Consider the following 25,930-nt stretch of genomic DNA (forward strand, 5'->3'; position numbering starts at 1 on the left):
CCAAGTCGAAAAATAAGACTCCATCCACTCAAGCCAATAGCCTAAAACAAAAGGTTGGCATAATAGGCAAGTCTTGCAATATGCACAGGTTTGCTGGACTGACTGGGGAAAAATGGAAGAATCATGCTTCCAGCACTTAAATTTTCGATAGCATAAGCAAAAGTGTCCCAGATGACCCTAATTGTCAAGAGAGTGCTTAGACACACTGGGAGAAAAATTACCTCATATCACCAAGATTATCCTCACAGAGGTCTTTATTTTATAACGGAAAGTAATCTTCTAGTAAATGACCCTCACCCTCGACCTTTCTTCTGGCCTCAAAATCTAGGTTAAAATATTTCAAGTTTCTATCTTATTGGCAATTTTTTTTACACTGATCAATGCAATCCCATAGTTTGCAATTCAGAATGGGCTTTAAATTAAAGCACTGTCTTAAGATAGATATGGATAAAAGGAATGCTTAACACTCAAAAGACAACTTGCGCCTTGTTTAGGATTATGGTGATTCCAAATAGAAAAAGGACAGAAATGAACATTCAGCCATATTGCTCTTACCTGTTGGATCTTGCTCTTTCTTGACTTTTTTGAACTTTTTGGCTCTCTTCCTTCCCTCTGGAACAGACTCTGCATAGCAATCTGTTTCATCAAGCTCTGTTTCTTGGATTTCTCTCTCTTCCATATCATCAGAGCCAGTTTCCTCTTGAATAGGACTCATACTTCTTTTTCCCATTGTGCTGGTAGCTGTAAAACTGAAATTAAAAAAAGGAAGACAACATGGTCATCTTGATAGAATGAATACAGCAAGAGTATTTAATGAAGCAGGTGGGTCTGGCTGCTTTATACCAAAATTAAAAATATTCAGAGGCCAGCTATAAATTTTAGTAATAATGACAGTTCACCATGTCAACTGCATAAGTTGTCTGAAAAATAATGCAGTCTTAAAATTATCTTTCCAGGTGGAAGATTTGTCTAGCACCAGTGTTCCATAAAACTGATATTCACAATTTCATCTTTTTTAGATGCAGAATGATCCTTTCTTTGTCCAAGAATATTTTATATTTTCCCCCTTACTTTGATCAGGATATATTTTAGCGCCACAATTAAAATCAGGTCTTAAAAAGTAAAGATTTCCTGCATGTAAAATCTATATATCAAAATAAAATTGCACCTTCTCTTGTACCGTATATACTCGATCATAAGCCGGTTCGTTTATAAGCTGACCCCCCGCAAGATGGATAAGTAAAAATGGAAAATTTTTATGACCCATTCGTATACCGACCCTATAATTCAGGGGTCAGCAAACTGGCTCCTGGGCCATCAGGATAAGCCCTTGGTTATGGTTTGTTTACCTCGAGCGTCCGCAGGCACGGAGGTAAACTGAAGTAAACAAAGTGTCACAGTGCGCCAGCTGCTTACCCTGACGGGCCAGGACAGCAACTGGTGGGGAAATTTTTTTGGGGCGGGGGGGGGGGGGGAAGCTGGGTGTCAGGGGAGTAACTCCTGTGACCACCCCTAGCCCAGGACCCCCACACTTTCCCCATCCCATCCCTTCCCACCTTATCTGGGAAGGGCCAGGGGAGAATGTCTCTGGCCTGGCTGGAGCTGCTCCGGCAGGCTGAGCAGCGTGGGCGCAGCCTGCTCTGGCAGGCCAGACCGGGTGGCGCAGCTGAAGCATGCTCTGGTGGGTGGGGCCGAGCGTTAGGGCTCCAGCGTGCCAGCCCCAGAGCTGCAGCTGCTTCAGAGGCTGGGGGGGAGAGCAGCGTGACCAGAAGCGGAGAGACTCTGGCCCCGCCTCTTCCCTTCTGGCTCTGCTGGATGTTCCGCCTCTCCTTGCTCCCTCTGTTGGGGGGAGGGGCTGTGTCCCACCTCTCCCCTCTCTACACCCACTCATAAGCTGGCCCCCTTCTCTGATGCTTCCCTTTTACTAAAAAAATTCGGCTTATGAACGAGTATATACGGTACTTACCCATAACAGTCTAAATTCATCAAGACTTGATTAAAAAGCCACGGTCTGAAGAGAATAATTATAACCACATTTTATTCAGAATGCATTGAAATTACACTGCACAAGACAGTTTCACCTTTTAATCCACTATAATTTGCCATTAGAGCAAAAATTCTTGGACATAAAATCAAGGTTAGCAAATATGAGTAACGCAGTACGAAAGTAACCTAGCTCAAAGAAAAATTACGGTAATGTAATTGCTGTGTATCTGAATATCAGATGTTTGCTTAAAAATTACTGTGTACATTTTAATGCTTTTTAAACAAGCCATTTTAAGATTATTATAAATTTATGCTTATGAAGCTTCAAGTTTTCCGTTAATTTAAAATGACATCTCACAGTACAGTATTCACGAGTTCCTAAACAAACGCTCTTACATAAATCAAAATGTAACATCTTCGTTAAAAAGCATATCACATCACATGGCTTTTTTGCACTTAATGACAAGGAAATATGGCTAACAATCCTTCAGAGGAATTCCTGTTTAGTTGTATTTTTTGGCTTCAAGATGAATTTTTTTTTTTGCAGTGGATTCAGGAGAACTTCTCTCTAATTGAGAATGTCTTCTATTCGGACACCCAAAGGCACTAAAATATAAAATATATGATTAAACGTCATGCTCTTTCTTCCACTTCTGGGCCACATACACCGCTTGGTCTGAATGAATAGCTGGATTCTCCTCTCAATAGTCAGAGAAGAGAGGCCTTCCTTTGGGGTCTCTTACAAGATCCTCTCATTAAGTCACACCATGACTACCATTAACAAGCGCTTGAAGGCTATTTAGCTACATAAATTCAGATGGCCAAAAAAGCAGAAAAGAACTATTTACCATATATATCTACTCTAAACATCATAGTAAATCTGGATTTTGAGTTTTAGACTAAAACTGAAGTGAAAGAAGAGAAGGCAGGACAAGAGGTTTCATGCATTCAGAAAACTAAGAACCCAAACTTGATTCAAGACTTCTAAAAAATAGCTACATAAAAAAATTTGACTTCTGAGGAAAAGTATTAGTTCCAATGAACGAAAACAATGAAAGTGTGGGGAAAAGGAGGGATGAGAGAGATTGAATAGTTATGTATTCTAATCCCATAGTTTACAGGGGTACTCAAAGCACTTGGATCTTAGAAGGGAACCTGCTGTCTTTTCCCAAAACACGTTTTAAATCAGGATCATGACCCTCCCACACAGCTGCACAGAAAGAGTTGCTGCAGCAGTATAGAAAAGGAGTACTTGTGGCACATTTCCAGCACAAATGGCCCAACTTGATTATCATACACATTGTAAGGAGAGTGATCACTTTAGATAAGCTATTACCAGCAGGAGAGTGGGGTGGGAGGAGGTATTTTTTCATGCTTTGTGTGTATATAATAAGATCTTCTAAACTTTCCACAGTATGCATCCGATGAAGTGAGCTGTAGCTCACGAAAGCTTATGCTCAAATAAATTGGTTAGTCTCTAAGGTGCCACAAGTACTCCTTTTCTTTTTGCGAATACAGACTAACACGGCTGTTACTCTGAAACCTGCAGCAATATAGGAATGTGAGTGTTGCTGCAGCATAGAATCATAGAATATCAGGGTTGGAAGGGACCCCAGAAGGTCATCTAGTCCAACCCCCTGCTCGAAGCAGGACCAATTCCCAGTTAAATCATCCCAGCCAGGGCTTTGTCAAGCCTGACCTTAAAAACCTCTAAGGAAGGAGATTCTACCACCTCCCTAGGTAACGCATTCCAGTGTTTCACCACCCTCTTAGTGAAAAAGTTTTTCCGAATATCCAATCTAAACCTCCCCCACTGCAACTTGAGACCATTACTCCTCGTTCTGTCATCTGCTACCATTGAGAACAGTCTAGAGCCATCCTCTTTGGAATCCCCTTTCAGGTAGTTGAAAGCAGCTATCAAATCCCCCCTCATTCTTCTCTTCTGCAGGCTAAACAATCCCAGCTCCCTCAGCCTCTCCTCATAACTCATGTGTTCCAGACCCCTAATCATTTTTGTTGCCCTTCGCTGGACTCTCTCCAATTTATCCACATCCTTCTTGAAGTGTGGGGCCCAAAACTGGACACAGTACTCCAGATGAGGCCTCACCAATGTCGAATAGAGGGGAACGATCACGTCCCTCGATCTTCTGGCAATGCCCCTACTTATACATCCCAAAATGCCATTGGCCTTCTTGGCAACAAGGGCACACTGCTGACTCATATCCAGCTTCTCGTCCACTGTCACCCCTAGGTCCTTTTCCGCAGAACTGCTGCCTAGCCATTCGGTCCCTAGTCTGTAGCTGTGCATTGGGTTCTTCCGTCCTAAGTGCAGGACCCTGCACTTATCCTTATTGAACCTCATCAGATTTCTTTTGGCCCAATCCTCCAATTTGTCTAGGTCCTTCTGTATCCTATCCCTCCCCTCCAGCGTATCTACCACTCCTCCCAGTTTAGTATCATCGGCAAATTTGCTGAGTGCGCAATCCACACCATCCTCCAGATCATTTATGAAGATATTGAACAAAACCGGCCCCAGGACCGACCCTTGGGGCACTCCACTTGATACCGGCTGCCAACTAGACATGGAGCCATTGATCACTACCCGTTGAGCCCGACAATCTAGCCAGCTTTCTACCCACCTTATAGTGCATTCATCCAGCCCATACTTCCTTAACTTGCTGACAAGAATACTGTGGGAGACCGTGTCAAAAGCTTTGCTAAAGTCAAGAAACAATACATCCACTGCTTTCCCTTCATCCACAGAACCCGTAATCTCATCATAAAAGGCGATTAGATTAGTCAGGCATGACCTTCCCTTGGTGAATCCATGCTGGCTGTTCCTGATCACTTTCCTCTCATGCAAGTGCTTCACGATTGATTCTTTGAGGACCTGCTCCATGATTTTTCCAGGGACTGAGGTGAGGCTGACTGGCCTGTAGTTCCCAGGATCCTCCTTCTTCCCTTTTTTAAAGATTGGCACTACATTAGCCTTTTTCCAGTCATCCGGGACTTCCCCCGTTCGCCACGAGTTTTCAAAGATAATGGCCAATGGCTCTGCAATCACAGCCGCCAATTCCTTCAGCACTCTCGGATGCAACTCGTCCAGCCCCATGGACTTGTGCACGTCCAGCTTTTCTAAATAGTCCCTAACCACCTCTATCTCCACAGAGGGCTGGCCATCTCTTCCCCATTTTGCGATGCCCAGCGTAGCAGTCTGGGAGCTGACCTTGTTAGTGAAAACAGAGGCAAAAAAAGCATTGAGTACATTAGCTTTTTCCACATCCTCTGTCACTAGGTTGCCTCCCTCATTCAGTAAGGGGCCCACACTTTCCTTGGCTTTCTTCTTGTTGCCAACATACCTGAAGAAACCCTTCTTGTTACTCTTGACATCTCTGGCTAGCTGCAGCTCCAGGTGCGATTTGGCCCTCCTGATATCATTCCTACATGCCCGAGCAATATTTTTATACTCTTCCCTGGTCATATGTCCAACCTTCCACTTCTTGTAAGCTTCTTTTTTATGTTTAAGATCCGCTAGGATTTCACCATTAAGCCAAGCTGGTCGCCTGCCATATTTACTATTCTTTCGACTCATCGGGATGGTTTGTCCCTGTAACCTCAACAGGGATTCCTTGAAATACAGCCAGCTCTCCTGGACTCCTTTCCCCTTCAAGTTAGTCCCCCAGGGGATCCTGGCCATCCGTTCCCTGAGGGAGTCGAAGTCTGCTTTCCTGAAGTCCAGGGTCCGTATCCTGCTGCTTACCTTTCTTCCCTGCATCAGGATCCTGAACTCAACCAACTCATGGTCACTGCCTCCCAGATTCCCATCCACTTTTGCTTCCCCCACTAATTCTACCCAGTTTGTGAGCAGCAGGTCAAGAAAAGCACCCCCCCTAGTTGGCTCCTTACTAGTAGCACATTACTACTAGGTTTGGACTGGATAAAGAGCAAAATTAAAAACAATTCTAGCCCTTAATTTCTGCCTGCATATTTCTGGAAGAAACATCAGGTAAGCAGCATAGAGACAGCAAGAGTGCAGAGACCAAAGTGCACAGTCTATAAGAAGAATTGGTAACAGGCAACTTGCTTTCACTACCCCGGTGAAGTGTTCTCATTTCTTTTACAAGAACATGTATTTTCTGTTTTTTCAACTTTTTATTAAGGCAAAGTTTCAACAAAATGTTAACATGCTACATTGTACATTACCTATTCTGGATCAGGTTAATATTCTAAAAATCTGGCTAAAGATTCTGGGTTGAAGAGCTGAAGAGCCTTCTTCCTCTGAATACACTAAAAAGGATGACCAAATATCGAAATAACTATTCTCTTTTTTGTTGCTGCTCTTGTTTACGTACTTGGTATGAAAGATTTTCTATTAAAAGGACATATTTTACTATACCACAATTTCATAGGAGCAGCCTTATTTTTCCAATAATGTGCAATATAAAGTCTAGCTAACAATAAAAAAAATGTTTAAAATATGTATTTTTTTAGTGGAGCATTAAGTGAGCAGGTCAGGGGATCTCTAGGAAGCTGGAATTTTGCTTCCTAGAACATTAATCTCTTTAATAATTTCCTCCCAAAACTATCCAATTTCTGGACAAAATCACCACGTGTTCAAGTATGTTCCCGTCCCGGAGTGTGCCACCACAATAGCAAAAATAAGATTGATCTCTACATGGAGTCAAATGCAATCTATACAGAAATTTCAGATGATCTATATGCCCTTTCAAATATAAAGACCCACTCATCCATTGAAAGAAAAGGAGTACTTGTGGCACCTTAGAGACTAACCAATTTATTTGAGCATGAGTTTTGAAGTGAGCTGTAGCTCACGAAAACTCATGCTCAAATAAATTGGTTAGTCTCTAAGGTGCCACAAGTACTCCTTTTCTTTTTGCGAATACAGACTAACACGGCTGTTCCTCTGAAACTCATCCATTGGTTTGTCCAAATCCCTCTCCCATCTTTTCACATGGGCTGTTTTCTTATAAATATCTTTCAATCAAAATTGTGTGTGCGCGCGCACGTGTACATGTACGTGTGCACACACACCCACAAACTCTTAGAAATGAAACCTTTTGTTGTTCTAGCTTGCACCTGTGTCTACGCCAAAAATGCAGTTAAAGGTCTAAATCAGGGATGAGCAAACTACAGCCTGGGGGCCACATCCGGCCCTTCAGGTGTTTTAATCCAGCCCTCGAACTCCCGCCGGGGAGCAGGGTCCAGGGCTTGCCCCGCTCCACATGACTCCAGGAAGCAGTGACATGTTCCTCCTCTGGCTCCTATGTGTAGGGGCAGCCGGGGGCTCCCATACTGCCCCTGCCCCAAGCGCTGCCCCTGCAGCTCCCATTGGCCAGGAACCATGGCCAATGGGAACTGCAGAGGCAGTGCCTGTGGACGGGGCAGCAGTAGAGCCGCCGGGCCACACCTCCGCATAGGAGCTGGAGGGGAGATATGCTGCTGCTTCCGGGAGCTGCTTGAGGTAAGCACTGCCCAGAGCCTGCACCCTTCACCCCCCCCGTACCCCAACCCCCTGCCCTAGCCCTGATCCTCCTCCTGCCCTCTGAGCCCCTCGGTCCCAGCCCAGAGCACCCTCCTGCACCCCCAACCCCTCATCCCCAGCCCCACCCCAAGGTCTGCACCCCCAGCTGGAGCCCTCACCTCTCCCACACCCCAATCTCCTGCCCCAGACCAGAGCCCCCTCCCACACCTTGAACTCCTCATTTTTGGCCCCACCTTAGAGCCCTCACCCCCTCCCGCACCCCAACCCCCAATTTCATGAGCATTCATGGCTTGCCATATAATTTTCATACCCAGATGTGGCCCCCAGGTCAAAAAGTTTGCCCACCCCGGTCTAAATAGAGCTACTTTGTATTCAGATTTCACAATAAAATATTTGACTTGTAAATAATGAAAACACAGAATCTTTATATTATTACATAGCTCTTGGTATGATTTCAAATCAGAACCAAGGAACAGCTGTCCGATTTTAGTAACCTCAGCCACAATAAACAGTTACTTTAATATTTCCTAGGGATAAATTCCTGATGAAAGTAGCTAAAGGAGAGGGCCTCAGCAAAAAAATCTATTGAGACAAAGTTCCTCCTCTACCTTGGTGGGTCTTGTGCTTATTGGCAGTTTTGCTCGCCTTGGAGCTTCACAGCAGCCCTCAGTTTGGCCGTTTTCGTGAACCCACAGTCCAGGTCAACTCCTCCTGTGTCTGACCAGGAGTTGGGAGGTTTGGGGGGAACCCGGGCCTGCCCTCTACTCCGGGTTCCAGCCCAGGGCCCTGTGGAATGCAGCTGTTTAGAGTGCCTCCTGGAACAGCTGTGCAACAGCTACAACTCCCTGGGCTACTTCCCCTTGGCCTCCTCCCAACACCTTTTTTATCCTCACCATAGGACCTTCCTCCTGGTGTCTGATAATGCTTGTACTCCTCAGCTCTCCAACAGTATGCGTTCTCACTCTCAGCTCCTAGCACCTCTTGCTCCCAGCTCCTTACCCGCGCACCACAAACTGAAGTGAGCTCCTTTTTAAACCTAGGTGCCCTGATTAGCCTGCTGTAATTGATTCTAGCAGCTTCTTGATTGGCTGCAGGTGTTAATTGTCTCCAGAAGGTTCCTGATTGTTCTGGAACCTTCCGTGTTATCTTACACAGGGAAAAGGGACCTACTTAGCCTGGGGCTAATATATCTGCCTTCTATTACTCTCCTGTAGCCATCTGGTCCGACCCTGTCACACTATCCAAAGCTGGTCTGGATAGGTGGGTGGCTTTTTTTTTTTAAATAAAGATTTTTGTTGACAAATTTCTTTGTAACCCAACAACTATTTTGAATAGCTGTATTTGGGCTCCAGTCTGAGTTTTATCTATTGTTTGGATAGTCTAATCCAACTGATCAAGTCTTTTTATTGCGATGCATAATACTAATAAGCCAAATTAAGGAACACTAGTCCACCCCACTTTTAGGCTTATAGAGAACTTTAGAAATCACCTTTTTGCCTTTTATGTTTTCATATAAATTTTAATAGTGCATCCTGCTATGTTTTTAAAGTCATGTTGGGGATATGTACAGGGATGCAATTAAACAAAAACTACACTTTGGGAGGATTTTCATCTTTACTGAGATTACCCTACCTAGCCAAGAAATTTCATATTTGTTCCATTCCTTCAAGTCTTATTTTACTCCATATTGGCAGGCAACTTACCTTAAAAAGATTAATTTCTCTCTACAATATTTACTCTTAAATATTTTTAAGATTTCTTTATCCATTTAAATTTATGTAGCTGACAGTTCGTTTTAATCCTCATGAAATATGGAGAAAGTTAACAAACATCTCAGATCTGTTTAGTGCCAGTTACTAAATCTCCCTTTTTATTTTTCATCAGAGTGATGGCTGATTTATCCTGTTTCTCTTAACTTTCTAGCTAAAAGCATATCAGCATTATTGCCCTTTTCATAATATTTGTATTTCATATATTTAAGTTTTTGCTCAGCCCTACTGCTTATAATAGGTTAAACTTCCATCTCCCCTCTTTTACTTTCTTATCTGCTCTTCAATCCTGTAGATTTATATCTATCTTTCAAAATAGAAAGTATTTTCACCAAACTCTCAAGAATTCTCTCTCTTTTTTTTTTTTTTTACATATGATGCTTTATTATAAGGATTCCCCCCCCTCATTACTGCCTTTCCAGCATCCCAGAGAACACTTTTATTGAGCCCTTCCTTACAATTTTCTTCTAGATATTTCTGGACATTTTCTTCCAGCTTTTGAATTCTAATGAAGTCATACAGCAAAGCTCTATTCAACCACGAGGCCCTTTGTTTTTCCAATGAGTTCCAATCTTTTAATCTAATATATTCAGAGGAATAATCAGACCGTGTTATAAACACCCAGATTATCTTTTTTGACCAAATTAGCCAAAGTCTTAGAAATAAAAATCATATCAATCCTGAAATGAGATCCAAAAGTAGAGAACATGTATGGTCCTTGATATCTGGATTCATTTCCCACCAGACATCCGTCAGATCCTCATTTTCTAAGTGATACAACAAATTTGCACTTACTCCTCCTGAACACCCTGCATGTACATTGCATTGATCCAGAAGTGGTACTAAGCACCTCACTAAATCTCCCCCCCACCCCCGCCCTGAATAATATCCTCTTCCATAAAACTTCCTAAATCCCTACACAAGTGGCTAAGGTGAGAAGTTTATCTTTCAAGGACTCCTTAATTCAAATATATCTGCCCTCTATATTTGAGTTGTGCTAAACAATAAACGACATGTTTAACAAAGAATATTGCCACTCTTCTTCTACTAGATTGCTTTGGAGGGACATATGGTAGCTGTATCCAAGAAGTATTCAGGCATTTATCATAATTTATTTCAAGTATTTCCTGTAAATAAATTAGACTAGAAAAATCCTTTCAGTGGCAGAATTCCCTTTTCCTTTTTATTGGATTGTTCATCATTTAGCATTAACAGTCATTACAATATTAAACTCTCCCAGGAGTACCAAGTCTGCTCTTCTTACCCAGAACATTACCTTTTGTTAAAAGCAGTTACACCAACCAGCCAAATGCCCGGTTTTCATTACATTGCATTTATTCTTTAAATAAGACATTTTAGATGGAGTTCCGACCATACAGACAGTAATTTTAAAACTCCCACAAATATCGTTTTTCTCCTTCTAATGCCTATATTGTTATATCCAGCCTCATTCAGACTTTGATTTCCTGTAAACTTTTAAATTCTGAGCTCTAATATACTTTTTATTAAAACACATAATACTTAACATTTGTCTGTGTTCTAGGGACACGAAGCAATGAGCTTAAATTGCAGCAACCACGGTTTAGGCTGGACCTTAGGAAAAAATTCCTGCCAGGGTTAAGCACTGAAACAAACTGCCTAGGGAAGTTGTGTAATCCCCATCATTGTAAGTTTTTGTCTAACTTGCTCTTAAACACCTGTCAGGAATGGTTAGTTATTACTTCGTCTTGCCTTGAGTGCAAGGGACTGGACTAGATGACCTAGTAAGGTCCCCTCCAGGCCTACACTTCTGTGATTCTCTGATTGTTTTACACCCTCCTTCCCTCCCTCTCTATGTATTCCCTCAGTCCTACTTCTTGTTCAGCCAATCATTCAGACAAACAAGTTTGTTTACATTTATAGGATATAATGCTGCCCGCTTTTTATTTACAATGTCACCTGAAAGTGAGAACAGGCATTCACATGGCACTTTTGTAGCTGGCGTTGCAAGGTATTTATGTACCACACATGTTAAACATTCATATGCCCTTTCATGCTTCGGCCACCATTCCAGAGGGCATGCTTCAATGCTGATGACGGGTTCTGCTCAATAATGATCCAAAGCAGTGTTTGTCTGAGCAATTGGCTAAACAAGAAGTAGGACTGAGTGGACTTGAAGGCTCTAAACTTTTACATGGTTTTATTTTTGAATGCAGGTGTTTTTTTTTTTACATAATTCTACATTTGTAAATTCATCTTTCATGATAAAGAGATTGCCCTACAGTACTTGTAATGGGGAAATTAAAAACAAAAGAAATAGTATTTTTCACAGTACAAATATTTGTAATCAAAAATAAATATAAAGTGAGCACTGTACACTTTGTATTCTGCGTTGTAAGCGAAATCAATATATTTGAAAATGTAGAAAAACATGCAAAATTATTTTTAAATGATATACTATTATTCTTTAACAGCGTGATTAATCACATGATTAATTTTTTAATCACGCAATTAAATGCGGTTAATTTTTTAATAGTTTGACAGCCCTACCATTTACTAATCTTGTTCTTCTGCATCCAGACTCTTCTTCTCTCATGTCTATCCTGTTGTCTTGATGATGTATCTTCTTGACCAGTTCTGGTTGTCACTGATCTCACTGATTTCTTAGTGACCTGTAGGACTGATTCAGATTGTTCTGAGCCCATTCACCTACTCCCATGTCCCACGAACACCTATTTCCCTTCTTTTGGGTCTGAGACAAACACATCTGTCCTTCTATTTAAATGACAGCCTAAATGGGATCCCTCACTTGTATCTTATATTGTTCTTTCTAAGAAGTATAGTCATCTGGTATAGTTCTCTTCACTTTCAAAGGGTTGAGGTTACCAGATCTGGGAAAATCTGTATGGACTGTTTGGGAATAATCACTGGTTCAACTCTCTCTCTCTCTCATTGCCCTCAGTATTTTATCTTTGTCTTGATAGAAGAGTAAACGGAAAATCATCTCTCTTTGTCTGGGAGTCTGCTGGGGGGGAGGGGGAACAGGGAAAAGGGCTCTAAGTCCTCTCAATATAAATGTGATCTTTATTGCCAATGCATCTGGCAGATTTCTTCCTTCAGTCTCCTCTGGAATATCTTTAATCCTTAGAGAACCCAGGAATAACATATTTTCCATGTCCTCAAGCTTCAATTCTATTTTTTTCTATTTTTACAGTTATTTGGATTCTTTCCTCTAGGTTAGTAATTCTGTCTGATTGCTTGTTTAATCCTGTTTCCATATCTGATATTTTCCCATTAATCTAATTAATTTCATTTTTTATATCTTTAACGTAAACTCTTCCCTCATCTCCTTATTCATCTTTTTGATTTCTAACAGGAGGTCCTTCAGGTCACCCTTAGTGACTGATACTTCTCCACCTGGCTTCATAGTTAGTTTTTTGGAGGGGGAGTTACTCTCTTTTGTGACTGTCAACTTTTGGTGGATGGAGGGGAGACAAACCTTTGTACCAGAGGATTGTTTTTTTTTTACTTTCCCAGACATCTAGATCTTCTGGTCTTTCCTTGCTTGTTGTGCCTCTCTCAATATGGATGTTGCCATATTTACTTTTAGTCTAATCTTTCCAAAGTGGCCACTGCCACACTTCCCCCGCCCCTCCAGACAAATAGTAGAATTATTTTTTTCTTTTAAGTAAAAAAAAATCTCATTGCACTCACCCACCCACTGTCTCTTTATGGGATAATGAGAATCCAAGTTTAATATCTCTAAGCTTGCAGTCATTAATATGTTTTGCAGGCTGATATTGTTGCTGGATTTTCTCCCCCAGAGGCTGGAACTGGGATCTGCCAGCTCTCAAACTGGTTCCATGGGTACTCATTCATATTTAGGGCACATATCTTTGTATTCAAGTTGCCTTGGCTCTTTTTATCTTAAGTTGTTTTCATTTATTCACCCTTTATTACAGAGATAATACATTAAAAAACATTAAACCACCATTTTGTTTGCTGTCTTAGCCATGCACCTTCATTTTACATTCTTTGCATCCAATTCTGATTTTATACCACTAATACCTTATTTACTCTTGCTTTACACTGCTATTAGAATCAGGCACCATATTATCACCTGACATGATGTGTCAACATTATTTAGCTGATCATAATGAGGAGCATCTTTAGGCAGTTTACAGGGTGTGTGTGTCTGTCTGTCTGTCTATATATATATATATATATATATATATATATATATAGACAGACAGACAGACACAGACAAACAGATTCTTATTTTTATATATATATAGGAATAAGAATCTAAGTGACCTAAAACAAATTTCAACTTTCTGCATTTACAGGATATTTGGAATGGATCCACTATTCCGTATTGGAGTCAATTTCCTTAATTAGAGGGAGAACACAATTAAATCCAAAAGTTCAAGTACCAAACACAATAATAGTTCTCAATGATTGTTATCTTTAATTTGGGTATACTAGTTTAAGATCTTCAATTGTTTGCACATCTGTAAGATCCTCAAGGCAGGGACCTTTTCTTCTATGTTTAACATACAGCTGAGAACACTGCCCATGCACAATGTTCTCACATATTTGTGCCTGATGTAGGACCCTAGGTTCCATTATGGTTGGCAATTATATTTATCCTAAGACACCTGAACCTAGCCAGTTCTTATTATGCACAAATGCAGTGCATAATCTCACACAATATAAATATACAAAACTTGAACTGTTAACTTGCATGCAGAGTTTCAGCTCAGAGTGAATTTTGAGGCAGAGCTGAATTCTCAGGCTAAGAATTTTAATGACAAAGGTTCTAAACATCATCAGCCTCCTAGAATAAGAATGTGCATAAACTATTTGCAAAAAACCACAAAAATCTCAGTTCGTTTCAAAATGTACATATACACCTGTCATCTAGGTGATAATGGGATTTATAGCCAGAAGCAATCTAAAAAGGATTTTTTAAAAATGTCTTTTCCTTTATATATTGTAAATCATTTTTGGTTCTCATGTTTTTCTTATAAAATCACTAGCCAACTTAAAGAAAAGAAAAACCTATCACACATTGCCAGTTGGCAAGAAGCAGTTTTGGGAACACACTATTCCTTCCAGATCAGTGCTGATGAAAGAGTGTTTAGTGGGTGAGATTCTCAGTCTCTTGAGTGAATGCAACCCCCTCCTCTCCCAGCTTTCATTTTGCATTGATCCACACTCTAGCAGTGTTGTCAGCTCTGAAAGAAGCTGAACAGATGAGTGCCAGTGGTGGAAGTGGCAGCAATACAAAGTGAAGAGTTTAACGTTAACTTCTAGTCAATTACACTGATCTCAATTCACAAAACTAAGTACATTTAGGGCCACTGTATATATCTGTTAAATTCCAACAGTATGGACTAGTAAAAAAATCAAACAGAATTATTCGAACTAATCAACAGGATGTGGTGGATTAGTAGAGTTCTATAATGCCAGAGAATTAAAGGAACAAAAACGTCACCTTTGCAACGTCATTTCAGCTACTGAAGAGCAAAAGTCTACTCACTGTTGGCTGCCGCAATTACTTTCCAAGGGACAGGGCAGATGGACAACAAGAGATCCAACTTTTCAGTTTTGCACGGTACATACTGCTTTACTTTCCTTGCATTACAACTGAGTATTTCATGTTTGGAGCATGACTAAATACATATCCCTAACTTCTTGGCTACTGTTTATGTGTACCAGAACTAAGATACGTGCTTTACTGGCATTTTAGTTTGAACATTTTAGTTTAAAACTGTTGTAGGAAAGAAGCCATATAGTCAAAAATACATCCTTCCTGCTTTTGGTATGGCACCTTTTTGGTTTTTTAAACTGACAGAAATAAATGTTGCCATTAATCCCATTTTTTATTCATTTTAGGCAAATGACCTGGGAAATAAACCCTAAAAAAAATTAAAGCTGCAAATAGAGCAAGATTAAAATTTTATACAAAAAGATAGTCTACTTCTCAATTTGAATGCTATGATTTAACACTATTTTGCAAAAGAAAAGACCTGAAATGATGCATTTAACATGAACATCAACTAAGCACAGACAGTGTGCTTTGCGCTGTGCAAAGCACAATAGGACATAATCCCTCCTCCTGGAGCTTAGAATCTAAACAAATGGCACTGAAACAAGAGAAGGTGATTTAGTGATAAACAGTTAATGCTGTCAAATGCACCAAGTAAAACTGAAAGAAGAGTTTTTCCTCCAATCTTTCACTTATCTTTGTATTAACAGAAAGCAATTTTTCCAGAGCAACGTATCGGTTTTTAAATCCACAACATCCTTTTAACTTGACTCCTTGCAGTGATACAGCATTATGTAGAAGGGTGTATTTTCAAAAGAGACAGCTTTCACTGTGTAAGTACCATTAGTATTAGTGAGCATTAATGCATGACTTCAGATTTACAGATTGGCTTTAGAATGCAACACTGAGCACAAGACTTCACATGTCAATTTCTACAACACTCAAGTAAAAAGAGATGAGCTTGTGGGACAGAGGGTGACTTATTTTGCAATTTTTTCTTATATCACATTAAGAGTTTCAATCCTTAAAGTCATAAGCCAAAAAAACCAATTATAAGGCAACTGTCCCACACTGAAGAATGTCAAACTATATTAAATTAAATTAATATTTTATACAATTGGATCGATAATTCATATGAAAGGTCTTGGCAAAATCCAAGTCCATAGTAAGGAACATTAGGATATTACAGAAATAAGTTGCTGCTTTTGGTGATGTATTGTAGCTAATTTTCAAGTATTGCTCAAGCCACTAATTTTAGTGTGAACACTTGTAAACAACAGGCTTGCAAGGGAAAAGTTAATATATTTGCATTATCTACCTGTTAAACTTAAATTCTAACATAAAACTACTTTTAAAAAATATTGTTGTAAACGTGAATCCTGGGCTGACATCTTGCTTACCAAGTTTAAATCTGGACTGAATTTTTCAGGCTCAGTCCTAAACGCATGAAAATTGGCATTTATAATGGAAATGCTAATAACTGATTATAGCAGCATGAAACAGCACCTAAATAATATTTCTAACACCTACAGCAGGATTCAAAGTTGAGGAAAGATAAACCACATACAAAAAACAGTTTAAATTCAATGGAATTAACCTCTCAAGTTCTCTAACAAACCTGAATTAGTGGCTTTTTGATATGACCAACCAGATGTACAGTTTGATTTTTAATATATACTCCTCCTCCTATTGTAACTTTCCCATTATCAAGTTTTGAGTAGACATTTCTCATGTCTACTGCTTAAAATATATTAACCAAAAAATTAATCTATGTCATTTCCTTACAATGGTACATTACCCCCAAATTCCAAGTGCAGGTAGGCAGAGAAAGTGAACTGGATTAAGAAGGTTTAATTTAGCTTTTTCTGAAAGCTGGACAATTTGCCTTAAACTAAAAATTAAATTGAATATAGGCTTATTTATTCTTGCCCTGGTACTCGATGGTTAAGGTTTAAATCAATAGCTGTGGTCCAGAAGACTGCTTCATTTAATCCTTCAGTCCACTTAGAAATCTCAAGATCTGTTCAAGTCTCCAATATGTACATTTATAGGTTCTCACAGAAACACCAGTATAACAAGATGATTAAACTAATTATGTTTAACACCATTCCACTGTCAGACCTGACAGTACCAACCATAGCTCCAATGTGCCAAGCTCTCACACAACAGAAACTTTTACCTCTGAGGATGCACCTTAAGGAGTAATGTGAGAACTTCACCAACCCACTAAAAATCGTTATTTAAATTGAATTACAGCCTATTTTACCGTTCCACCTCCAAACAATTTCACCTTGACCAGTTCACAAAGTATCAGCAACAGGCTGACCTTTAGATTGGCAGCCCATCCCGACTAGTGACTGTGCCTCAACTAGTGACTGTGACTGATGAAAAAGTTGAGAAATTCTAGAGTGACACCGGGAAGGAGCTAGCATCTGTTCAACTCAGAGACATCCAATTGTACAAGGTGAGTGCAATGCATGCAGTGGTCCCAAGAGTTACCCAGAATGGAGCAGCTGTGTTGGGAATTTTGGGTATGGCAAGACAAACAGCAGAAGACTGTGATTCATGCAATAAGCAACTGGAAATTACTTACTATTACTAAATACCCTTTTCAAGCATAAACTGTCATGGTGATGGACTTGGACACTGCCAGATTTCCAGATTCAATACCAAATACAATAACTCCTCACTTAACATTGTAGTTATATTCCTGAAAAGTGTGACTAAGTGAAACAACGTTAAGCGAATCCAATTTCCCCATAGAATTAATGTAAATGGGGGGATGAGGGGTTAGGGTCCTGGGAAATGTTTTTCCCCAGACAAAAGATTATTATATATACACAATATAAGTTTTAAACAAACAATTTAATACTGCACATAGCAATGATGATTGTGAAGCTTGGCTGAGGTGGTGAAGTCAGAAGGTGGAAGAGGGTGGGATATTTCCCAGGGAATGCCTTACTGCTAAATGATGAACTAGCACTCGGCTGAGCCCTCAAGGGTTAACACATTGTTGTTAATGTAGCCTCACACTCTACAAGGCAGCACAAATGGAGGGAAGGGAGACAGCATGGCAGAGAGAGACACAGAGACACACACCCTGTGTGAGTGAGAGAGAGCGCGCTGTGCATTGCCCCTTTAAGTATGCTGACCCACTAAGTACGTTGCCTTTTTAAGTAGATCAGCAAGCTGAGACAGCAGCTGCTGCCAGCAAGCTCCCTCCATCCTGAGCCCTGTCATGTGTGTGTCTCCCCCAGCTCTATGGAGATGGGGTAAGTGGGTGGCAGGAGCAGGGGGGAGAGGACACTCTGACATTAGCCTCCCTCTTCCCTCCCCCCGCACAGCAAGCAGGAGGCTCCCGGGAGCAGCTCCAAGGCAAAGGGCAGGAGCAGCACATGGCACTGGGGGGAGGGACAGCTGAATTGCCAGCAACTGATAGCCTGCTGGGCAGCTGCCACACAGGGAACTTAGGGGAGCGGGGAGCTGATAGGGGGGCTGCTGGTCCACCCTGGTTCCAAGCCCCCACCAGCTAGCTCTAATGGGCTGCTCTTTCTGGAAGCAGTGGACAAAGCAGGCGATTGCCAAACAACGTTATATAAGGGAGCATTGTGCAACTGTAAATGAGCATGTTCTCTAATTCATCAGCAGCGTAACAATGAAACAATGTTAACCGGGACGACTTTAAGTGAGGAATTACTGGAGACCTCATCATGATCCCAATGAGGTGATGTTCTATTGTGATGGGAAGTCAATCCCTCAGGAAGGCTAACATAAGATCTGATCATAAGTTAATAATAGCCACCATAAAGATCAAATTGTGAAGCAAGAAATAACCAGCAAGTGCCTTCAGAGTCCACTGTAATGTTGATAAACTGAAAGTCTGTGAAAGTGGAATTCAAGAAGAACGAACAAAAGCTGCAAGCTGCTGATCCTCTACAAGGGTAACATAGATCAGATGTACAGCAGATGTAGTGCTCTATTACATACACCACAGATGAACTCCTCGGGAAACAGATCCTAAAGCTGCAGCCTTGGATCACAGAGAAGATTATCAAGTTGTGTGATCAATGAAGGAAGCTAAGAGCACAAAACAAGATAGATCAAACTGCAAGAGAGCAAGCATTTCTGTGTGATGTGAGAAAGACTGAAGAGGCAAAAGAAGATTGGCTTGACAACAGTACATCACTCTATTGTGGCAAATGCCACGAGGAGCAAAAAGAATTTTAAGTTGGAAGTGAGGCAGAGATCTATGTCAGAAGATTGACTTATCCTACTGAACCTCCTCCTATGATCGAAGAACTTGATGAAGCAATGCAGACACTGAAAAGTAATAAAGCCCTTGAAGTGGATAATGTACAAGCAGAACTACTTGTAATTAAAAGTGGTGAAGAGGCATTCGACAGGCATATCATAAGCTGGTCAATGTGATTTGAGAATCTGGAAGAGAACTTCGACACAGTCCCTGATGGTTCCTATACATAAAAGGGGGGCCCCGCTGTTAATGGAAATTACAGCAGAATCTCATTATTGACACACCCTAACAAAATACTACCACACATCATCCTGAAGAGAATTGCATCTAAGATAAAGAGCTTTGTGGTTGAAGAACAAGCCGGGTTTAGACCCAAAAGAGGTACATTGGAGGAGGTATTGGAGAGGCATCCTAGTACCTATAGCTGTTCCTACATTTGAACAAAGTATTTGTTGTTAAATGTAAAGGTGTCATGAGTGAGGATGAAATGTAAAATGAAATTGCATGCTGCAGTCTCTTATCTTCAGTATCTTGCTATAAACACGAGACAGGATAGTAAGGAAACAAGACATTAAGAGACTTTCAGCCTTCAAACTGAAACGCTACAGGCAATTTCTGCACACTAGTTATATCTCACATATGATTAAAGAGAAGGCAAATTACTCAAATTTACAGCCTAACTGGCGTGATTCCTGGTATTAAGACAACCAGATAAAGAAAACTTGAATATGCAGGACATGTGGGTAGGGCGGATCAGATGAGTGGAGGAAGGTTGCCAAAGCTAGTTTTGCAGGGACTGGTGTCAGAAGGCACCCACAGGGAGTGTGGATCAACAATGTGGCTGACTGGATGGGATATGGTATGGCATCAAGGCTGTGTGAAGATCATAAAATGTGGAGAAAGATTAGTCACCAGTGACTCCCATGTGTTGTGTTTAGTGTACATTGTGAAGTGACTATTTTATAGGTACATGCATACATTATTTTATAGTGCAAAGCAGAATAAAGTCCCATTTGTAGTCCTCCTTGCTAGCTAACCCACTGTCAACTATTCAGGCCACTGGACTTCAATTTGGGACATGGATTCTGCTAACAAGAGAATATATTATACATTCTGCCCTTTAAAGACCAAAACACAAAAAATGCTGTAAACCACTCATTATGGCACTGTGGTGTGTGTGTGTGGGGGGGGGGGCGCTCAGCTGTAATAATGCAATCCTAAACCATGGTGAACAGAGCAGTCAGTATCAAAATACCTCAGAACTCTTCCATGATCAGATTACCAATGCTACCTAAACCTATAGGAAGTACAAACTGCATGAAGATGGATTACAGCAATACAGTGTATTTTACTGTATAAATTCTATTCCTAGATCAATTCATTTCACAGAAAGATAAGTAACTGAGGCTTCAGAACCTTTAGAAGTCCCATAGTAGATTGCGTAACATGCCTCTCTCATTATTCATGCTCCCTCATACGGAATACCCAACTATGAAACACAATATTTTGGAAAACCTAGATTAACTCATCACTCCACCTCCCTGAAGAATCACTTGTGCTCTTCCTGCTCTCCTAAACATTTCTCACAAACTTTTAAACTCCAAGTTTGACATGCCATCAAAATGTGACAAGCAGCCAAAACACCTGTTTTGTTCATATTAAACATAAACACTCATCTACAGTGTAAGTATAAAACCTATTTTTAAGGATGTTCTTACTGTGAGAGAGAAGCCAGTTTTCCATATTGCAAAATCCAACACATTCACAGGAGGACAGGGCGTGGAAAGTATAGATCACCACATTATTCATACAAAAGAAGGAAGCAGACAAAGCCCAGCAGTTCAGGGTCAGTTTTGCTCCCTATTTGTACCTCCTCCCAACCTGTAAAAATGTCAGGCCTGCAGCTCCCTTGAGATTTTTATAAATTTAAGAAGGAATCTGAAACAGTGCAGCAGAGACTTTCAAGGACAAATACAGAGATGCTATGAATTACAGTAACACCTAGAGCCCTCAGACTTGCACCAGTGTACAGTGAGATCCCCTTGTCTGAAAATCTCACTCTAAACAGGCAAGACAAAGCAAACAAGAAACAGATGCAAGTCATACAGCAATTTACTGCATCAGGATTACAACACAGTTCTGCTGACTCAGTCCAATAGATCATCGAGGGCAAAAATTCATGGCAACCCTTTAATTTTCACTGGAGACTCAAACAAAATCTAACCTAAAAAATAATTCTTTCCATTTTTCCTCCCCACTTTTAGATACACAGAAGGAATTTTCATTATGATTGTTCAGTTGGCTGTTTCCCAGGGAGCGAGAGAGTATGTATTACCCTGTGCTAGCACCTTGGAACGTCAGCCACAAGACACGGATAGTAGTAGTAGGAGAGAAAGCAGCTTAGGGCTTGTCTACACTGGCACTTTACAGCGCTGCAACTTTCTCGCTCAGGGGTGTGAACCCCCCCCCCACCGAATGCAGCAAGTTTCAGCACTGTAAAGCGCCAGTGTACACAGTGCACTAGTATTGGAAGCTGCGCTCCCAGCTCTGGTAGCTACGCCCCTCGTAGAGGTGGGTAATTTTAGAGTGCTGGGAGAGCTCTCTCCCAGCGTTCTGCCGCGACTACACAAACCATGTTAAAGAGCTGCCACAGCAGCGCTTTAACTTTGCCAGTGTAGACTAGCCCTCAGTTTCCAAATCCTAAGAGAAGCCATCCAGAGCTGCTGAAATTAAGGATAAGTTGTTTTCTTTCCATGTGTTTTATTATTATTATTTTTACTTATGAAAATTTCTCACCTGTTACCACAGTAGTACCGACTCTGGGGAATGTATGGTGTGTATTGCGTTTTTAACCGCTTTCTCTCCATCTCCTTCCAACTATCTTCTGTCCACTTTCTTTTTGCCTGTTTCTCTTCATGTTTTTTCTCAACATATTCTGCATAGGTCTGGATCCTATAACTTTCAGCATACCTGCTGGTGTTTACAGCTATGGGGAAGAAGAGCATTGGATATTATGTACAGAACAGCCTTTAAATACAGTCTCCCCTCCCCTGAAATAACTTATTTTAAGGTGGAGTGAACAGCTTGATCTGTGAATATACACAATCCGAAGTTCAACCATTAGCCTTAAGGAAATGCAATAAGATCCTGCTAATTTTATGATAAACACTTCAGGAATGCAGGAGGCACAAGAAACAGATCTATTATGTAACTGTAAAGGAGAACTTCCAAGTAAGGGTGTCCACATTTTGCAGTCATCTATCTACGACAGGGAAACTAGTTTGCAGGAGTGGAGATTTCCATCCTTACCCCCAGGAGATGGAAGTTTAAACATGACACTCATGGATACAATAGCCTACATTTACCCATACCAAATATAGTAGGACTTACTACATTCACATTCATCTTCCTTTGGTGAAGGAAACAAGTTGTTTTGTACCTTCTTTAATTCACATTGTTGCACATCATAGAATACTTGTACTGTTAGCACTGCTCACAAAAATGGGCCTCACAAAACGGTTAATTGGTTTGAAGATTTTTTTTTAAAATGAGAAACCATCAAATCTTCTGTCATTATCCCTTCCAGATTGCTCATTGCCAGAAAAGCCTTCTTGGATTTTTTTTCCCTTTAAGTCTCATTACTTAACCCAACAGGTTTACTTTTCAAGATTGCCAGGAAAAGGCTACATTTACAAAACCTAGTTTTGATTGCTGCACTACACAGCTTTAGTTGAGTTGCATTTTCTATTATGCTAAATATTCATTAGAGAGGCAAGCAGTCTATTAATTAGCACCCAGTTACTCCCATTATTGTAGCCCTCTACTGTTAGGACTCCATTTCACTGAAACATGACTGCCAATTTATGGTGCAGGGATTTCTCTCAACATATGCAGAATTAGGATCACTTAAAAAAACACCCCACTTTCATTGCCTGCCTTTGCACAGCAACATTTTACCAACATTCCTTCAAGTCCCAGCAGTTTTACAGTTGTCAGCCTTTAATCTGCAAGCCCAGTTCTGGCCTGAAGCCATCGCTATAATGGATGAATCAGCAAAATGAATTGGCTGTCAACTGGTGTCCTCTGCTGTTTCCAGTTTAACTGTTTGAAAGAAAGTACTGTAGAGTGATCAGTAACACTAAAGTTTTACAAAAACAGTTTATAAATTATTCACACACTGTGTAATTCTAATTTAGTGAAGTTAGACACAAAATACTGAAGTTTATCATTGCTTTTTCAGTCTTTTGTAAGGGTCAAGTTGCTCCTTGCTTAACGTTTTACATTACTATCCCATGTATTGAAACTGGCATGCCTTAACCTCACAGTTCCATATAGGCTGGGAAGCAATATCAATGATGGTGGAATTTATTTTTCTTTTACAACTGACGTTTGTATCCAATAGATTAAATATTTAAAGTTATATGTAATTAAAGACCCATGAGCCACAGGTGGCATATTAGTGCTGTTGAAGGAGCATAAACATTTTACTACAAACACAAATAGCTGAACTAAAGCATGTTATAGACTCCAGGAATAGTCATGTCTTATTTAATTTCTGATTAATGGGAAAATTTTATAGGATTTTTGTAGCAACAGTAAGGCATTAAACATATACAGTACATCCACATACATTAAAATTTTCTATTAACAACAAAGCTTCAGGATCTGTGTCCTTAGAAGTTAAAGTTATTTATTGCCCAGAGAAGTAGTTTTAACCCTTTAAATATGATTTAAACATGGCCAAAAATGGAAGAACTGCAAGAAATACATTGAACTCTCCCCATATTTTTTCATCCCAAGAAATAAGTTTAATACAACTGAGGAAAAATCCACAGGAAGGAGCAATGTAATAAAAATTTGATGTTGGTGTGCATTTTTAAAATAAGAAACATTAACTCTATGTGAAATTATTTAACTAAGTGGAGGAATCTGCTCTTTTTGAAGCCCTGTGTTTTATAGCAGCACATTCAAAAATTTTATATAGTGAATGACCTACCACTTTATGCATTGAGCAGTTGAGATTCGTATATACAAAGTTTTAAGAAGCAACACACAGCTGAAACTTTCTTGTATGGTTTTCAGCAATGACTGGTAAAGAAGGGTGGTTCTTTAACTCAATTTGCAGCTATATTAGGAACAAAGCTTTTAGAATAGTACTCTTCATGCCACAATAGCTCCAGCATGCTACACAGTGTTATCTCATTTTGCATCTCCAGCAAAGGAATGTGTTTCCAGAAGTTGAATCTCCCTATAACACAGTGAGCTCATTAAAAAAAGGTTTGCACTATTTTGTTAGTTGAAAAAGCTGTCCTCTCCCTTTCTACATCTGAGTTAGCAAGTCTGGTTTAGGATACCAAAAGAAAGCGGCTAAGTTATACACCAAACTACATCCACTAAATGACTATTTTAAAAAACCCAAAAACTAAACTGTAATTGCAAACATAACACTATGTTATGAAGAATATTTCTAGCAAAGCATCACCCCCAGTTACGAGGCAGATTATTAAACAGACTGACTGAGCCTGAGTGATCTAAAAGGAATGTGCACAAACACAAAGATTTTCTTTCACCAAGTCACTGCCCTTGTACAAAACTGAAATCATGCCAGACAGCCATTGACAATACTGAGCATATGAAGTACATAAAGTGGTCCCACAGCTAAATATAGAAATTAAATGTGTAGATAGAAAAACTACACATAGTTTATATTACACACAAAGAGCTATATTAAAAGAACATTAAAGTTGGAAAAAATCAAGCACTCAAAACGTAGGAAATTGCAGAATAAAGGTTACCGGGGGAACCTTAATTTGGCCCCTTGTATGTATGTATTATGATGCTGTCTTTAATTACATGATAACATACTATTTTTTCCACACAACCCCCGACTCATTCACTACACAGGATGGACGCCGTGCAACTAATGAGCAACTATTCAATATTTTGTTTTATCCTCATTGAGTAATGTGTACCTGTAAGACTTATTTACTGCACACTATTCAACCCTTGTTATGAACAAAGAAATATTAATTTCCTCATGGGCTTTCTATTGCACTCATCACAATAATATCCAAGTACTTTACAAATAAGCTATTTGCACAAAATCCCTGTAAAGTGAAGGGTGATGATATCTTCATTTTACAGATGGAAATCTGAGGCAGAGAAAGAGGAAGGTCAAAAGAAGCCACAAAATTGTGTTTGCCCGATTTGAAAAATCAGATCCTCATCATTTCAGAGTACTTTGCATTATATATCCCACTGACTTCAGCTGCAGGTGTGAGTGCTCAGCCCTAGTGAAAATCAGGACCCACAGTTTCGAGCTGGGCACCAAGAAAATGAGGAACCCAAATTAGTGACCACCTGTGAAAAGCTTGGTTTAAGTGACTTGCCCAGCATCACAGAGGAACTCTTTGGCAGAGGAAGGGATAGAATCCAATTCTACATGACAGCTTTCAACTGCCTTAGCGATGAGACCATTCTTTCTCTTCCCACAACCCCCCATCTCATTCATTACACACTTTTCAATTTCTGCAACCCATGAGGCAGGAGAGTCTTGCAGACACCAATTTCTTTCACATTACACAACACTGATTTATCTCAAGCAGAGACATTCTGTGCACTGAATGAGAAAGGGGTTCTTTGGAAAAAATTAGCTGCGAGCATATAATTAAGGCTAATGTCTACACTACAGTGCCACAGGTGTACCACTGCAGCTGTGTCGCTGTAAGGTCTCCTGTGCAGCTGCTCTATGTTGACGGGAGAGAATGGAATGTATACTCCTATTTTTGTGTCTTTTTGTATCTTAAGGTTTTGCCTAGCGGGATTCTCTAGGTTTTGAATCTGATTACCCTGGAAGGTATTTACCGTCCTGATTTTACAGAGGTGATTCT

The 25,930-nt window shown here is 40.2% G+C and overlaps 1 protein-coding gene across 4 annotated transcripts in view; it reads right to left on the reverse strand.

Annotated features, from left to right (window-relative positions):
• Positions 1-25,930, reverse strand: part of PARN (poly(A)-specific ribonuclease) — a 170,353-nt gene that overhangs the window by 21,860 nt on the left and 122,563 nt on the right. For all 4 annotated transcript variants that reach the window (XR_007358919.2, XM_075132767.1, XM_048867743.2 and 1 more), the window contains exons 22-23: positions 21,837-22,026; positions 556-749 (exon numbers count right to left, since the gene is read on the reverse strand). Coding sequence is in view for 3 of the 4 variants with exons in the window: in XM_075132767.1 (XP_074988868.1) it covers positions 556-749; positions 21,837-22,026 (384 nt within the window). In the remaining variant the exon portion in view is untranslated. The remainder of the gene's footprint in view (positions 1-555; positions 750-21,836; positions 22,027-25,930) is intronic.

This window comes from Caretta caretta, chromosome 10 (genome assembly GCF_965140235.1).
Source record: "Caretta caretta isolate rCarCar2 chromosome 10, rCarCar1.hap1, whole genome shotgun sequence".
Lineage (NCBI taxonomy): Eukaryota > Metazoa > Chordata > Testudines > Cheloniidae > Caretta > Caretta caretta.